This window comes from Apis mellifera, linkage group LG9, assembly GCF_003254395.2.
Source record: "Apis mellifera strain DH4 linkage group LG9, Amel_HAv3.1, whole genome shotgun sequence".
Classification (NCBI taxonomy): Eukaryota; Metazoa; Arthropoda; class Insecta; order Hymenoptera; family Apidae; genus Apis; species Apis mellifera.
The window spans coordinates 9789653-9808072 of NC_037646.1; the positions used below are offsets into that span (position 1 = coordinate 9789653).

Below are 18420 nucleotides of genomic sequence, written 5' to 3' on the forward strand. Positions count from 1 at the left end.
TCCATTTGTTCAACCGAAATTCGTTTTTTTTTTTTTTTCATAACTTTCCGACCGAGTGAATGGATATATCTGCGGCTAAAATTCCGATTATATTCATTGCGCATGTAGGCTCTCTCACCACCCAACTAAATTTCATTAAAATTGGCGGAACCCGGTATCGGTAACATCCGTTGTAAATAAAAGCAGGGTAGCTTTGCCATGGTATACGTCAAATAATATTTTTATTGTATCGAATAACAACACATGTTTTATCGATTTTTCCTTTTCATATATCCGTTCGGGAAGATTACACGGGTAGTTACCACGCTGGATTGTCATTCCCGTTTCTCTACGCTAGTTTACACGGCAACATTTTTATCGCTCTATTCCGGATTATTGTTGTTCCATCTGACGGTGTTGCACACAGGCGTAATCTAGTTTCATGCTGCACGGGAAAATGTTAAGTACGGAAACGCACGCGACACCGAGCCTTTTGGGGAAAAAAAAAAACCGTGAAAAACTCGTCTCGCCGTCGTCGTCGTCGTTCTATAGTCGTGTCGTGGTCCTCGTCATAACCGTTCGTTTTACGAGGATACGTAGAGGTGGATGAATCGGATGCAAAGGTCGAGGGAGCTCGCTCGATGGCAAGAGTTTCCTGCCCGATTCTTTTGTCGCGCGCCCCACCTCGACCTGGATCAATGGAACAATGCGTCCTCTCCCCGCGAAACGAAATTAGCGCGCTTGTGACGATGTAAATGCCGACGATACGCGCGCGTGTATACCCGTGACACGTTGCGGTTGAAAGGTATTGTGCCTAAACGCAATTAAGTGCGTCTCATTTACCTGTTCGCGAATCGATTTGCCACATTTAGGTTCGCGTGCCGTTAATGAGTGGTATTTCAACCGTGTCCGCCTGTTCTTCGAGTTTAGCCGCGATTAGATCCCATTTACGCGGTATTCCTTCCTATGTCGCTTAATTACTCCATTCAAATTGCGCCATAAATATTTCGAGTGCGCGGTGTTTATATTGAAGTATAAATTTGGAGGTGCTTGATGTTCGAACCTTCGTTAATATTATATATTTATTATACTATACATATATTATATGTCAACTGATGTGTCAATTAAATAGAAAAAACATATATTCTTATTTATATTATCAGACATGTATAACAGGAGTCTAAGAGAAATCACAATTGACCGATTTGATCGATCATTTGCATCTCGACGAGTAAAAAGGATTTTTTCTTACACTTCTGTTTTATTTCGTCGTCTCGAACGATTACACAAATCGCAAAGATAAGGCTGTTTAAAGTCAAGAGATTCATTAATTTCGAAAAGCTTGCGATCGATTTACACGCATCCCATCCGGTTGTTGTTTCCAGGTAAACCTGGATACGTAATCACAGGGGAGATCCATATGTCCGTGACGATCGGATTGTCAATCAGTAAACGTCACTTCCGTTAAAAACATGGCTCGCCGTGGAATCACGATGCCGTTCATTGGTTCCCGGCGTACATCGGTTTTCGATTCGGTCTACGAATTTCTGCGATCGGATGCCTTTCCGCTGCTAATTGGGCAAGTGATTTGGAACGAATTAAACTGGCAAATGTTTCGATCGATCTCTCTCTCTCTGTCATTTTTTGTTTTTTTGTTCTTTTTTCCCTTTATTTTAATCAGTGCAACAAAAACGAAACAATCAACGTTGCATAACAACAAGAACAACAATCGCAACGTAACGAGAAAATCTTTGGTAACGGATGATGACGCCGAGCTTAATGGTGATGGCCTCCATCGTGGTCGTTGCCATTGCTGTTGAAAACGTGAGCGAAAAATCCATTCTTCCCTGCCCGATATTTCACCGTCCTAATGTTACCACCGGGCTCCTTTATCGTGTATTCACCGACAACGTCTTTGCCTGCAAAAGAACAAAAAAAAATAGAATTGTATCGAATGTGAAACTCGAATACTCGAAATGTGTGATTAGAGGCAACAAATAATTTTCTTTCCTCTCGTTTTTATCGCAAAGGGATTTAATCGGGAATTATTTTATGCTTTTTCTCTCTTTTTTTTTAAACGAAGATCTTTCAAAAGTTAATTTGTTTGAATCTAATTAAAAGAAAAAAAAAGGGAAAGAATATTACGATTAGCTTTCGAAAAGACAGATATTTTAATTACTTTAGAAAAATTGATATCCATTTCTGTGATTCCGTACAAATCAGTCATCGAATAATTTTCCTGAAATGTGTATATATATATACGTGTATTCGTTTTGATACATCCAGTTGATTATACCATCCTCAAAATTGTTTGTGAAACTTGAAGACATGTGTCTAAAGTACAGAGAAGAGATGTCAAACTCATGCACAAATAGCATTCGTAGGTAAGGCGTAGCTAGTTAGCGAATATAGTTGGGAATATAGGTTCATCAGTGGCAACGTCATACATGTATATTTTCAAAGTAAATACGCTTTCTCGGTTAATTATCGAAACTACGCGCACATCTCATTTCGAGAAAATTGGAGGAGCCTTCTCGAGCCTCGAGAAGGTAAAAATTTAATAATATTCCTTTTATTCTTTCACACTCGCGTTTCCAATTTTTCTTTTTTTTTTAAATTTGCTTACTTATCTCGATGTACAAGCAAGTTGAGACCTTGCGTCTCGAAAGTCAAGATCAATTACATCTTCTGCGTGATATTTACGATCTCGTTAAGCGTATTCGAGAGTCGTACTTTAAATGATAGAAAACAGAGATTTTTTTTTTCATAAAAAAGAGTCGCGTAATGAGAAAAATACCGAAAAGGCAAACTTATTATTATTTTTCCAAACATAAAAAATATTGGAAAATATTCTCGCCATCTCTCGAGGCAATATATTTATCGCGAACAATTTTTTTTTGTTTTTTTAATCGAAATTTAATATTTAATCGAATTTAAAAATCACTCGAACCCGCTGAAAATTATCTCTACGATGCCCATTTAAACTATCCTGGCGGAAACGAGTTCCTTTTCAAGAGTCATTAATGTAGGCCACCGGCTGATTTTAATTAGGCCGATTACGTAGAAACGAAGGTGGAAGAAGGTGGTGGTGGTGGTTGGATGTTAGGAGACTCGCCGACGCGAAACCCTCGAGTTCGAAAGAGTGCGCAAACGAAGACGACTTTCGAAAGCGTTTTCTATGCGCTCAGGAGGGGGACGTCTTTCGACGTCACGGTAAACTTAAACTTAAATTAAAAGAAGAGGACCAAGGATTGTAGAAATTTTCCAAGGATGGGATCGGCGAAGGACGAGGTTCAGCTCTCGAGAGGAGGGCACGCGTGTCTTCCCTCGATATTCGCATCACGACGTTCTAAACTTTCCCCTCGTACAAAGATCACGTTGCCACTTTTATTCGTGCAATCAGGCCATCCTTCTCCTCCTCCACGCGTACATTTGTCGACTTCTTCTCGATTGCGTCGCAATTTTTCCAACACGTAACCGAGTTACATACACCCCTACCCTGTTCATTCTAAATCAATCTTTTTCTCCTTCGATGGGAAAGGATTAGTTCGTGTTATGTGCCGACGTACCGTCTCTGTGCTCCTTTTGCCCGTGATAGTCGCCTGTATGATGGTCCTCCACTCCGTACGAGAACTCGTAATGCGGATGCGCCACGTAATCGTGATCACGGTGGCCGTGCTTGTCCTTCCAACTCACTTCTTGAGCTTCCCCTATCACGGGTCCGTGGAAATGGTGGAAAGAGTGCGCGTGACCGCCGGCCTCCGTTTTCCCGTCGAACATGGCCGACCAAGCCAAAACAAGCGCTACGAACTATCGGAGGGAAAAGTGTTAATTCTCCATCGGTGGTCGGATTAAACGGGGAAAGAAGATTACGCGAAATTTGTTTGGACGAGTTTTCAGAAATTTTGAGGGGGGAAAAGACGTTTTTTAAGACGTTTAGGGAAGAATTTCTAATTTACGAAGCGATTAACGCGGGGAGGAAACTCGATCGGGGACAAAACTCTCGGATCGGTGTTGGCGCGTCCCAAGCTATAATTAAATGGCACGAAACGATCGATCGGCCGCGCCACTCGTCAATCTCGCCCATCACGATCCGAGAAAAATGAGGGACGCGTACACACTCACTTTGAAAGCCATATCGACGGATGCCGGATTCACTGTTGCCGCGCAAACGGACGACGATCGGTATCCAGAATTCGCGCGCGATCGGCCGAAAACCGAATAGCCCGGCCCGGCCGATATTCTCCCTTTTATAGGTCCACTTTAAAAAGTTTCCCTCGGCTTAATTCTTCTTTGGACCCATGCCCGGAACTTTGCCGGTGCAGACGTTGCAAAACACAATTATTCAAGCGGGCCGGGGCCGCAAAAAGCGTGGCGCGATGCTCGGTCGAGCGCACATTAGCCAATCCTGGCTCGCTAATGGAGTTGGTTGGGAAAGAGGGCGAAAAAATGGAACGCAGGAAAGGCATTTGTTTCTTCGTCCTAGGTGACACACGCGTATCGATCGATCGATCGATCGATCGATCGATCGTTATGCATCGTGGATCCCGAAAATTGCGTTACAAGTTTCCACTTTCTTCTCGAACGCCGCCTCGGCTGATCGCATGCTCCATTTCGTCCCAGATTCCCGTCTTACGTTGCAATTGTTTAGAAACCCGATTATCGTAACTCGGAAACTGTCTCCACTTTCGTTACCCGCGCTTCCGCGTTACGCATCTCCCCAACGAGAATAACTTTCGAGATAAAATAACGAGTTATTCATCCATGCATGTAACACGAGATTCGCACGTGTACGCGTCGATATTATTTCAAAATCTCAAAACACGAGATTCATTGAAATACACCGAGATGTTAGATTCTTGGGAAGATTGTTAGGAAGATTTTCTTCATAGCCAATTTTCGAAGCTTCACGAGATTGAGTCGTTTTTCTGGATCGAGAGAATGATCCTCGCATTCGATGGATTATATCGTTGGATGAAAAATGGGCGGGGAAACGCGTCTTGGGAAACGCGGTTGGAAATAATATCAGGCGGGAATTTTTTTATCCGGGCGAAAGCGATCCTTGCGTTATTAACAAAAAGTGCAGGATTCTATCTGCTCTGTCGCGGAGTGAAATGGTTGTGCGGGGAGGGAGCAGAGTATGGGAGAAGGACGGATTCTGGCACACGATGTGCTGGTGGAGCGGCGGAAGTGCTCGAAGAGGCGCTCGGCTTTTGAGTTATGACACTTTTTGAGTCGAGGAGTCGCGATGTGAATGGCGCATCCGAGTCCGGCGTAATATCATAGCTCGATCTCGGGGTTGGGCCGGCGATAAATCTGCCTTAAATAAGATTTGCCGACGACATTCTAGCGAAATAAAAGGAACGGTCCAGCTCGAGAGAGGTAGGAAAGGTTTATACTTTGTCTCGATATCGTTCTGTGATCGATCTCTAATTTTCGGTTCGAACGAAATCGTTCTTTAAACCTTCATTTTTTCGCCGAACATTTATTTATTTCGATTTTAATCCACCGTCGATGATTTTTTTTAATTTTTCAATTACATGCTATATGGAAGAAATAGGCATAATATCGCGAAGAAATTAATTTGCATCGTATCGCGACGTGTATTGGAATATTTCTTATCGAGAGATACTTATCGGCTCGCAGTCAATTTCGTCGGTTCACGTTTTCTACTACTATAGTAGGTGCTCACGTTGTATCTTTGAAATTCCTATGATATGCGTAAACACGCGTTGTTGGGAATCGTATTCGTATTTCGTTCCCTCGAGACGACGAAATCTTGGAATACGACTCCTCGGCTGTGTGCTCGACGAACGAGAAATTGCTACTCTTACGCGTTAAATCGTGCCATGCACGATGGATTTCCAAATATTTCTTACTTCTTTATTTATCCTATCGTCGAGATGGTAACATTCTTTTTTTTTTTTCACACATTCAATTAAAGGAGACATTCGATTAAGAAAATTTATACGCGAAAGATACGACGACTTTCCCTTCGCTCGAAACTTCGTACATGGTCCAACTATTTTAATTAAACGAACTCTATCTGAAAGCTCAATTTCCTTCTCGAGCGTGAACCCGTCGATGATTCTTGATCTCCGCCTTCCACGGGGAAAGTCAATATTAATTAATATTCGGAATCGATCGATCGAAACGGTTCAACAACTTTCTTCTGCCCGATCCACCCCCGTATCGATCGTCGAGTCACACTGTTAACAATGTTGGAGAGAAAAAGTACAAGTTCTCAACTATTTATTAATTTGAAATATTCCTGTGTTTGGGAGAAACGAAGAGGAGAAAAGAGAAGAGGAATTTGTTTTTTTTTTTTTATATCAATAATTCCATGGTAACATCAGCATACGAAATGGAATGGAAAGATAGCGAAGGCCAAGAGAAAAATCTAAATCTCGGGATTAACATAGCCGTGGTTGTTGCCTACGTAACGCGGTGGTTATTCTCTTTTATATCTTAGAGACTACACACACACGAGAGTCCATCCAGACGAAGAGACGTTCCACAGGATGATGACTACGTTTTCCCCGAGTATCCCCGAGACAAATTCCAAGGAGATAGTTCTGGGTGGAGAGAAAGACGAATAGTTCTGTTTGCCTTGCGAATTTCAAGGTGTACCCAACCTCTTCTTCGCCCCCTCTCCTCCCCTCGCTCCCTTTCTTTTTGGTTTCCGGTGGCCGTCGTATCCTTCGCCGCCATCCAGCTTGCCAGGGCGTCGAGAACCTCTGCTCGTTTATAGGTCACGATCTATCCCGTGCCTTTGGGACGGACGTGCTATCCAGAATTCCTCCTTGACCTCCATTTGCGGTCTGGAATTCCAAAACAACGAAGACAAACTAATCGTCCACTCGTTTGGAAGAAACTCTTTCCCGCGGTGGAACGGCGCGACGAACGTGACCTCCTATGATTATAGTTTCAATCTAGTCCCTTAAGCGATCCGATCCAACGATCCATTATTTCGAAAAATTACCTAAAATTACTCTTTCGCCGTTCTTCTTTTCCTGCTGGAAAATTGAAACGTATATATCGAATCTCTTTTCTCCTCGATCGAGATACGTGATTCAAGAATGGAACGGGATAAAATTGGCCGCACGAAAAAAAGAAGAAGAAAAAGAAGAAAAAAAGAAGTATTCCAAATCCCGACGTTTCGTAACAAATTGGATCGCATCCTTTTGGTGTCTCTCATCCCGCATCGCGGATATGATTCGGATATTTTAGCATCCCCATCTATTACGGTTTCGCTAACGAGCCGAAGCATTTTCCAGGGGCCTTGCTAATTTTCCAAGTGTTCCGATTACAGGCTGATAGCCGGCGCTCCGGTCACGCTGATGTCGCCGGGTTAATTGGTTTTCATGCCGGCGCTGAAGTTACGGATACCCCGAGTTGGATTACCGTGGCCTGTAAACACCGCCCTCCCCGCCCTTGCCACCCGCGGAAAGGGTCAAAAGCCTCGATTTCGCGCCCCCTTCGCGCCGGTTACCCTTCCCGTGCTACTTAACTGTCTCGCGGAAAGGAAACGAGCGAAAAATAGCAGAATTTCGGAGAGATTAATCTCGCGAAACTGTTTGTAACGACGATTATAAAGTATAATCCTGGAAATTTTCCAACGTCGACCAATCTTCGATTCGCGTGGTAAGTTCTGTAAAAAAAAAAAAAAAATATTAATCATGAAATTTGATGATCGCTAGATTGAGAAGATCGAACGGGAATATTTATCGCGACGAGCAACGACGAGCGGTTTTAAAGGAAAATAATTTTTTTCCCCGTCCGAGTATTGCGAATACGTCTACCGTTGTTGATGCATGTTCATGCCTTGGCTGATCCGAAAGCACGATAAACTTGCGCATCCGGGACACGGTACAACGGAAGTTAGTCGCTGTTGTAATCACTGTCAGGATTCCACGGATATTACGGAACCATGCTCGAATAATGAATGGTAAACTCTTCTCTGCATATTCCGTGGATGTTCCGTCTCTCGAGGCGTGCGTTTATCGTCTTTAAAGTGCATCGCCGCGATTCAACGATCCGGCGAAAGGTACATATGCATGAACAAGCTTACCCGGGCCTTACTGGTCGCGGGTATTATAGTTACGGCAGACTCGTTATCGGAATAAAATTACAACAACGCGTTCGATAATCGATGAACCTGTAAGAGTTGTGGATGATAACGTATAAAAGGCTTTAAAGGCTATTAAACTTTTGGGTAACAACGATTCCCGATTTTTCTTTTTTTTCTTCTTCTTCTTTTTTTGCGGCAAACTTTGCATTTTCCGATAACGATGCTAGTATTAAAAAAAAAAGAAAGAATTGGTGGTCGACAAGTTAGCTTTTCGAAATTACGATGGAATATTATTTGTTTATTTTACATGGAATTCTGATGCGATGAAAAATAATTCGGATACCTCGTCGAATAAAATCAAATTCTTTCTCGATAAACGTTAAACGTTGTATCTTCTAATTTTCCTCGTGCAGGATTGACGAGTTCCCGGATAAATTTGTTTTTTTTTTAATCCCCTTTCGTGAATTTTTCGAGTAAAGCACCGAAACCGGCCGCAATTTTTCCAAAACTCTTTCTCCCCTCCCCCCGAACAGTTTTAAAAGTTTTTCTCTCGCCTAGAAAACTGAAACGACTCGTTCCAACATATTCTCATAAATAATACGCAAAAAGCGATTTAGCGTAATTTATTCCAGCAACGCGAAACTAAGAATTTGCTTCTGGTAGGGAACTATATAATTGTATCCTCTAATTTCCACTCCACTTTCGCCCCAATCGTATTCAATACACATTTCGAAGGACATTTCGGCGTTGACATTTCCACGTAGGAGCATACGTACTCGCGCGTCCGGGTAATAAATCTACCCGTCCTTCCATCTCCTCCAACTCGTTACTCTTCGCGCTCCCTCTAATTGAGTTTCGTGGTAGCTCTCTCGATGAGATCGAAAGACGGTTTCGTTTCTTCGCCCTTTCTATGCGAGGTGGAGTGGAGGAAGGAAGCCGCCGTCGAGTTTTCGATCCTTTCAAATTAAACGAGGCGTAATTTAAAAAAAAGAAAAAGAAAAAAAGATCCAACGATCGAACGCAGAGAAGAAGCGAACGAGCGAGGTATGGAGTGGAAGTTGAGAAAATACTCTCCGATGCTCTCCGACATCGAGGTAATTTCCAAGTATCCGGCGTTAAACCACTCGGTGGTGGTGTAACACATCCACGTCGACAGGATAACTCGGCGAAGAACGGTCGAAAGGTCGTCGTGGTCCTGCGGTTGGCGCGAACGGTCGCCGGGAGCAACTCCGCCAATTCATATGCAAATGCAAAAACGGTCAACCTGCGTGCATTGTTCGTTATCCACACGAGTTTCACCGTGTCCTTAACTTACTACGAATTTCCGGAAAACGGGTGGCGCTCATGTAATTGATACGTCGCGATCGCACGTTGGATCCACCGATCTTGCCTCTTCATCCTTTCTGTATCCTTTTAGCTTTCGCTTGGAATTGAGAAAAGGAAGAAAGGAAGGAAGGAAGGAAGGAAGGAGGCGAAAGAACGTCGCGTATGATCACTTTGGTCGTCTCGAGAAGATACCATCATTGTTGCTCTCTTGCACCGTTTAATGGTGTTTCAGCTTTTCTCTTTGAACGAGTTTCCGCCAAGTCCTCCGGGTATGAACTCGAGAGCGACGACGCTTCGTGGTCGATCGATCGCCATCAGAATTGACGTTGAGTGGCCACCATAAATTTCGCGTTTAAATTTTTTCTCCCTTCGATTCGATTATTATCTGTTATTCGATCCTCTCGTCGATGAATTTCTTTTAGGAAGTTTTCGTCATCCCGTTTATACGTTTCAAAAAGAGAGAGGGAGGAGATTAAGTTTACGAGAGAAAGAAGTATGATTTAATTTTATTTGTTATTTCCTTCTTGTAATTTGTTTATATACACGAATGAGCGGTTGAAGATATTTATTATATTTCGAAAATAAAACGAGTTGATTTTTTTCTCCTAGCACATCGAATGTGTTCAAATTAACGAGAGTTGTTTATTAATTTACGTTGTCCGAATTTAATAACGTTTAATTTATTTACAAGCTCTTTTTTTATCCTCTCTTTATATATATATATATATGTTTATCCTTTTCGTTAAATTCTCGTGTTTTCTCGTTTCAAAACGTTGTTAATAGATACAAATTTTAATATAGAATACCATAGAAAGTTTGCCGACGGTATTACAAGATATATACGCGAAAATTGATGAACGGTATGAAATGGTGTATATGAAAGTAGAAGGCAATTTATTAACTTCATCACGACACGAAATATAATATAACGGGGTAATAAAGCTTTTCCTCCTTTCTTGTCCGCGTTAAATTATCTGGTTTCTTATATAATACCTAACAGTTTTCAAGTTCGTTTAACAATACAAGGGGGAAAATCGGAGATACGTTTTTTATCTCGATGAAGAAATATAAAAATATCGTATTAAACGCAAAAAAAAAAAAAAAAAAAAAAAAAAAAGAAAAATATTCAACAACCAGAAGAAACTAGCCAAGGTATAAACAAAAGAAGCGAAAAGCAGAAAGTTGGTGGATATAATATCTCGTAAAACGTACGGTTACCGCGTTATCACTTGTTTGCCTTGTAATACACCACCGCATCATATATAACGCAAGTTTGATCGAAAAAGTTTCCGCTGTTTCTTCCTTTTTTTTTTCCTTTCTTTCTTTCTTTCTTTTTTTTTTTTACAAACTACTATAGAAAAAGAAATACGATAGAAACGGAGAATACGAAGTTGCGTTGAACGAGAAGCAACGAAAGACTTACATAGTCACGACAAAAATGGAGAAGTTCTCGGGAAAATTAGCAAAAGAGGGTACGCGGTACCGATAACCGAGAAAGGTCGAATCGAAAGTTTAAATGTTGAGAAGGCTGAATAAATATTTAAGCTTTAAAAGCTCAAGGTTAAACCGGAAGCTTTCCGTCTTCGTCACAGTGTTGAACAAATGTTTATCCTTGAAAGCTCAAGGTCGAGCCAAATGCTCGGAATCGCGCGGAAAGGTTAAACAAATATTTGAATATCGCCTCCGCGATTCCCCCTTTCCGTCCTAATCGACGCAGAATTTTCCCGGACAATAACGCTTCGTCGCATTATTTCCACTTCCGAAAAAATCGTGGGACAATTCGTCTTATCTTTCGAGCCGTGGATCGGGTGAAATGGTTTCGAAGGATCTCGCCGATGGAATACGAAGGTCTGACATTCGTTGCACGATATCCGATATCCGAGCCGGCGTGAAAGTTCCATGTTAAACTCGGCCACCGATATTTCATATCCGAAACTCGAGCCAGTTTTAGGTTGTGGGGCACGAAAATCCGCTGACACTGGAACGAAATCGCGCAGCCTGTAACGTTATCTGCCGACGTCCAAAATAAGGAGCATTATTTACCTAACCTGTGAACTCCCGCGGACGCGTGGTGGATATCGTAAGTTTGCTCGATGCCTCGGGGGATACTCGAAGGGATCCTTCGGATCTTATATACGTACCGAGATTTCTCCCGCGATCAAAGAGACTGTAAACCTGTGACAAATATCCATTGCTTCGTAGGATTTTCGCTCGAAAAATTCCAACTATCGATCCGTGAATTCGCCGAGGAATTCCACGATTTCCAAGGAAATATCACGCGTGAATTGATTTCGATATTTTTGGATCGATCTCCTTCTGTACTGTATTCATATCAAGTATAAATAGTTTCAAATTATGAAATTTTTATATCTTTAAATCTTTAAACATTCGTCTAAGTTTCTCCGCGGCGGTGATTCGTAAATAGAAATTCCTTCTTTAAAGAATTGAATTGTAATAACTCTGTACGAACCGATAATTTGAAATCGTGCGAAGACGACGTTAAAGAATTATTATTAATCGGGAATGGCGTGGAAGCGTGTGTCGAAAGCGTTGGACGAAAAATTATTCGAGAATTATAGGTTTTTCCAACTCGATCCAACTGTGCTTTGTCCTCCTCCGGAATCGATCTTAACGAACGAATCGTTTACACGGCCATTACACGGGGAACAGTTTTAAATTTCGTCGAGAATTGAAAAATCTATGAACTTTCGCAAGCAAGTTATGAGTCCCGCAGGCTCCCGAACGGCTAACACCTTTAAAACTCTTCGAACCGTAAAAAGTCTCTTTCTCTGCGATACCGCTATGTGACCGAACGTTTAATTTCTACTTTCGACCAAGGGTTACGTGTTATAGAAGAGAGAATTTTCAGAACCATTGCCCCGCGATAATTCTTCCGCCAAACTTGGTCGTTGAGAATTACTTTCGAAGAAATACTCGTCGCTTTTAAATCTTCTTCGATATTTTCCACCATAAATCTCTCTAATAATCGTTTGAAATAACTTTTCGTCAATCGATCCCATATACACACACACACACATATCCTATCGATCGAGGGGAAAAAAATGAAAGCGCGAAGATACTTGGACCGTGGATGTGAAATCTATTTTTACCCTTATAAAGTTTCACGCCAAGTCTCGTAATTTCATTCCCTATAGCCGGCGGATAAATCGAGGAGAGCCAACAATCGTCTCTCCTCCTTATTCACCCGCAACGGAATCACATAGGTTCATCTTTCTCCGATTCGTCCGGATCCGCAAGAGATCGTTATTTGCCACTTTTCTTTCCTCGTTTCTTTTCTCTCTCCCCTTCCTTTCTCTCTTTTTTATCAACATTCGATAACACAGATCGAGCATCGAGCATCGAATCGGTCCGAAATAAATTTCGACGCGTACGTCGACGACGCTCGCGTCTATTTGCCAGAAAGCAAAACATTTCTTCACTACGATGTGTACAACGCGGCCGTCCTCCACGCACGCTCGATATATAATAACTGTGGTGGCTCGTCGAAATTAAGTTATACCCGGAGAGGAATAAACTTGGGGATTGTTGTCGGGCATGCTTTACCCGACAACCTGTCTGAATCCATTTAGTAGCGTGGGTGGATGACGATGGTGAAGTATCGCGCGCGTGCATGCGTGTTCGAAACGTCGGACAGGATTTCCCCGAGAAGGAGAAGGAATGAGCTGAAAGGTTAAAGGGGGAGGGGCGAGGATGTGGTATTGTGCATTTGCATAAGGCGAGCTTGAAACGGCGGCATAAGGACGGCGAAGGAAGGAAGGAAATGCCGATCGATCTCCCCCAACGACGTTATTTTCACGGTGCCTCTTGAATATTCATAAAACGATGATTTGTGCTTTATTGTCGCTACCCTTGCTCGCCTTCTTCCATTTTGCCCGATTCGCTTTTCGATCGGTTTTCCCCTTTTCTTTCTTTCCTTCCTTCGTGATAAGGAATAATCCAAGTCGCTCTTTCTTTTCACAACCACTCGATGAATTTATATTATTCGAAGTCGCGTTCTCGTTATTGCGTGCCACGATCGTCGATTTTTCCCCTCGATATTTTCCATCACGTGTCGCGTTGCGTAATAATCCACCTCAATCGAACGCGAGTTCGAGCAAGCGTGGCGGCCAATTTTCCAAGCAACGTAATCAAGGAATCGCGCAACGTTGTAAACGTTAAACTTCGGCTTCGGTCGGACGGTTTGGGCCCCCAGTTAACCCCCCGACGATCGATGTGATCCGCTACGATTCGACCGTGTAACGAACTGGGGGGGCTTGAGGGGGAAGAAAGTTTTCAGGAATTGGAAACTTTTGCCGTTCCGTGCACTCCACTTAATCGGTGACTGGATGGGAAAATGGTGGGTGGAGAGCCGATCTTTCGGGACGAAGACAACAGTCTTCGTGATTAAGTTTCTCGTTCATCGAGGAATCATCTTCGTTTATCATTCGGACGGAGGAGAATTACGTTTTTGAGAAGAAGTTGGCGGTGCAAGTTGACGATTCCCGGGGGAAAACAAGCGTCCGTTCTTGTTCTAAAAATTTGCTCGCCGCGAAGAAGCGCCGAGAGATATATGTGTGCCCCGTTTAACGGGCAAATAGTTTTATTCCTTCTTGGATTTATCCTTGAAAAGTTTCTGCCGCCGGTTTAATATATATTTCCATGGTTGTTGAGTAATGCCTCGAACAATGGACAAACACGGGAAATGGATCGAATTTTTAAGTCGTAAATATCTTTCGGATCATTATTCCCATCCTCTGTAAAAATATTAACACTCTCTCTCTCGTCGAATGTACACGCAACGAGGAAAGTTGTTGAAAGGTGAAAACAAATTGATAGCGTAGAATAAAACGTAGAATAATCAAATTTTCGCGCTTGTTGGGATAGACTGTGTGCAAAATGAAATTCCTGTTCGTTTGTTAGGAATATTGTTCTCGGGATGAAAACTTGTTTGAATATCATTGGTAGTTTCCGTATTATATTTCCATATCGTTACGTAGCTGGTAATCCTTCAAGTTCCATCCGGCAGGTTCACGGTATTTATTTGGAAAGGGATAAACAGGTGAATCTCGATGAACGGTACGGAATTCGCCGTCTGCCTTATTCTTAGTTTACCCTGGTTTATTTAAATATAGAAGGAACAAAAGGAATCGCGGTGAATGGAAGATCAAATATTTACCAGGGAAGTGCTAGTTTTACCTCGACCATACACGACCTGTCTTGCGTGAGGAAGGGACGGGAACAAGTAAATGCACAGCCACGATAAAGTTTGAATAACGGAAAAACCTTCGAAATTCAAAGTGTTCCCAGCAACGAACCGGATCATTCGATATTCCATTCATAATAGATTAACCGTTTTTTTTTAATCTCATCCATTCGTCTCCTTAAAAGGATTAAAATTTTTATATATTTAACGCTATCTATCCACGCCATCTACGCCATCGAATGAAAAATCGTTCGAGTTTAATTCCTCTGTTTCCTGATTTTTGAATAATTTCCCGGGCTATCCTCGATTGTCGAGGCTCCTTTCGTTTTATTCTCGAGTGGTCTTATCTATGGTCGAGACGTTTACGAATTCAAGAGCCGAGGAGGTACGCTCGCTCCGCTTGGACGTATTTTACCCGCATTTAAATCTCATTCCCGAGACTTCTCATCTCGCCTCTCTCTATACTCGTAATATCTCGCAATTCTTCCGAGGGAAGAATATCAAGTAATCGGGGATCACCGCGAATATCCCACCACTTATTCAAAACTTTGTTTCGATTCCCAGTTCCGCCGCGATTCCCATTGAAACGTTCAAAAAAAAAAGGAAAAAATCCAGTCTCCCTCTCACAATATTCCAACTTGTGTCGTGGATCACGCCGCTCGGATGGAAATGGCGGTGCTGTCGATACGTGGCGTTGCGATGCATTCGCTCATCGATGTTTCCGCCGCGTCGATTGGCCGCGATTTATACGGCGCGTAACAGGGAAGGCGAAGTTAGTCCGTGAGATATGGATAATCGGTCGCTAATGATCGTTTGTAACCGGCGAATTTGCGACGACCACCTTATCTCGTTGCACGGGGCATCCTCCGCCACGCTATCCCATCGAAACGCGTTCATAGCTCCCCTCCCCTCCCGCCAAGATCCTTCGTTGTATCTTGTAACCAACGCCAGTTCCAACAATGTGACAATAATTTGCATCGAAGGGCAACGCGTTTGAATATCGAGTCGAGTTGATGAGCAGCTCTGTCTCCATTTTCCTGCGTTCGCTTATATTGACATTTTCGATGACTGTAACGATATCTCTGACGTGTGATAAATTTCATGACCGTGACGTATTTTAAATATCGTGTATCGATAAATATTGACGATAAATAAAGAGTCATTGATCGATCGTAACTTTCGATCGTTTTATCTTTTCTTCTCAAATATTGATTCCTCGAATCGCGATCGAATCAAGAAGAAAGCGTAAAATTTGTAAATGGAAACAGAATGCAGGAAGAAATCCAAAAATTCGGTGATTAAGAAATTGAGAAGCAAATTAAATTTGGGAACATTTCTCGAGAAAGGTTCTGGCGCGCCAAGATTAGTTTCCAACGAAAAAGGAAAGAAAGGAAATATTTATTCGATACAAATCTGTTTTCGAGTTTATGCTTTCGATCGACTCAATGTCTTCTACGATGATTCCGGTAAGCTTCTCCATCGTGCGCCAGATGGTACAGCGAAGATTTGGCTGATCCGCTCGGAACGAGACTACTGCTGGCTTCCTTTGAATACCGTCTCGACAATGCTCAGGGGCGTAGATAAAGGTGAAAGTAGACGGGGAGGGCGAAGAGGGAGGAGGGCCACTCGAATTTTCCACTCTCGTCAAACGCCGGCAAACGCCCAGGTCGAGAAGATATCCGTTCGACGAAAATTCGGCCTCGAAATACCTACCCCTCCGCCGAATTTGCGTCCACCTGAGGAAACTGGCCCCCCTCCAGTCTTTATCCGCCGGAGGAAACTCACTTTGCCCAAGTATATAACCGGCAGAGTGGAAATTCCTATCAGGTTGTGTATCGGATCCACGGAGAGGAAATCCGTGGATGCTCGCCGCGTCTAAACTATGACAGGAATATATACGACAGGATATGTATTTCTTTTTAAGAATACTTTGCAGAAATTTAAGCTGTAATATAAAGAGAAATAATGGTGAAACGTTGGAACGATGTGGAATGATGCGCAATATAATCGTCGAACTTTAAAAATTGAAATTAAAGAAAATTATGCATCGTCGTCGACGTTGATTGAAACGAAGAATGAGAGAGAGAGAGAGAATTTTAATATTCGCGACATTGTTGGAATTGAAAACTAAGAAGCTTAATCGTATTTATCGAACAAACGGTGTGCGCGCGAAACGGATATGGCGAAATATGTTGGAAGGATTGGAAATTTGTTGGTAAACGGGGAACAGGGCAGCCGGTTTACGCGTTTAATCTTGTTTGAAAAATAGATGACAACGGAATGGAATCGTGCCTGGTTTAACGCGAGATACATCGAAAGGATTTTAAATTTATTAGCGAACGGGAAGTGGATGGAGAACTCACGCCATGTTAATCTCATCATGGGTATGTTAGATAAAACGAGACCCTCGGTTTTAAATGGAATGTGAAACGTGTATTTCAATTATCTTGATTTACATTACTTTATATTTCCTCGGATATAAACGTCCAATCTGGAATTATTTCGATTAAGTAGCTTCGCGTGTGCGTAAATGTCCGTAGACTGAACCTCCTTAACCATGATTATAATTTTTTTATTACACAAACTATTTCCTTTTCACTATTCAAAAATATATTTGAATATCTATTAAACGATAGGCGAAATGTATCATTATCAGAATTACGTAAAAGGCGCAAAGTTTATAAAATAATTTTGACAATCTCTCTCCTTTAATATCGCGAGCGATAGAATCGGTAATCCTTCAAAGTTGAAGCAAAAAGTAAAAGTAGTTGTGGAAGAATCTAAAGCATATCTGTCCGCAAAAGATATTCTTGAATGACATAAATATTCGCAACTTATATCCGATATGTATTAAAGTGCATCCGATTTTTAATCAAAGAGATGCGTCGTGGAATTTCCCTCCCGATGGGAACTAGGATGGATCAACTTTCAGTCGATCCTAGCGAACGACCACATCAAAACATCATATCGGTTTATGCGGTTATAGATTGGATTCTATTTCCAACACCGACCAGTCATATCGGGGCTGATTCTCTCCCCGCTATCATCTCCCTGTTTTGCATAAAACGAAAAAAGGAACGCACAAAGACGATGTTATTCGAATCGTCGTATTTCAAAGTTATCGTTGATTCTTTCATTCTTTCTGTACGAACGTAACAATCGATCGCACGTGCGATGATCGTTCCCCTGTTTCGAATTATTTCGTCAAAATACTCGGTTTATTTTTTCATCGACGATATTATTTAATCGTAAATAAATGCTGTTTATTTTACGATTCGTTGCGATAAAATTTTTCACGTGTATCGATACGCGAGTCGGGGGAAAATTTTTATATTTCGACTTAATTTAAAATTTTTACGAGCAAATATTTGTCGAAATCGATGGGAAAATTCAATCGCCAATTTGTCGTTAAATAAGTACAAATGTTAAACCCGTAACTGTGCACGATGAATTAATACCGTGTAAATTTCGTTGTCAAAGGGGCAGGTGCAAATTCACGGTCAATATTTGTGTAAACTCTCTTCTCGATCAAAAAATTGATTTCCACAATTTGTATTAGGGAACTGTAAATAGCCCGAACTCTCTCGACGCTTGCCTGTGTTTCTCGTAAACTTTCCAATTTGAAATTCTTTCCATTAAATCGTGTTTCCCATTGAAACGATGAAAGACCTTCTAAAAGATTCAGCACTAAAGGGAATTGAATCCTTCGAATCCCTCGGTTCATTTTTTTCCTTTTTTTTTTTTCCCTTGAAAATTCAATCGATCATCAATTTTCAATCCTTTCGAGCTTGCCTCGTCTCGTCGATCAATTATTTAACAAGAAGACGCTTAATTACACGGG

The 18420-nt window shown here is 41.9% G+C and overlaps 1 protein-coding gene across 3 annotated transcripts in view; it reads right to left on the reverse strand.

Moving 5' to 3' along the window:
• Window positions 1-1107: 1107 nt before the first annotated feature.
• LOC725557 (cuticle protein 7) overlaps window positions 1108-18420 on the reverse strand; it is a 77554-nt gene continuing 60241 nt past the window's right edge. For 2 of the 3 annotated variants that reach the window (XM_016914076.2, XM_016914077.2), the window contains 2 exons: window positions 3549-3789; window positions 1108-1898 (listed from right to left, as the gene is read on the reverse strand). In XM_016914076.2, the coding sequence (XP_016769565.2) occupies window positions 1756-1898; window positions 3549-3789 (384 nt within the window). In that variant the 3' untranslated portion in view covers window positions 1108-1755. Of the gene's footprint in view, window positions 1899-3548; window positions 3790-4104; window positions 11995-18420 lie in introns of those variants that run through there. The other variant, XM_006561868.3, reaches the window with a different exon arrangement.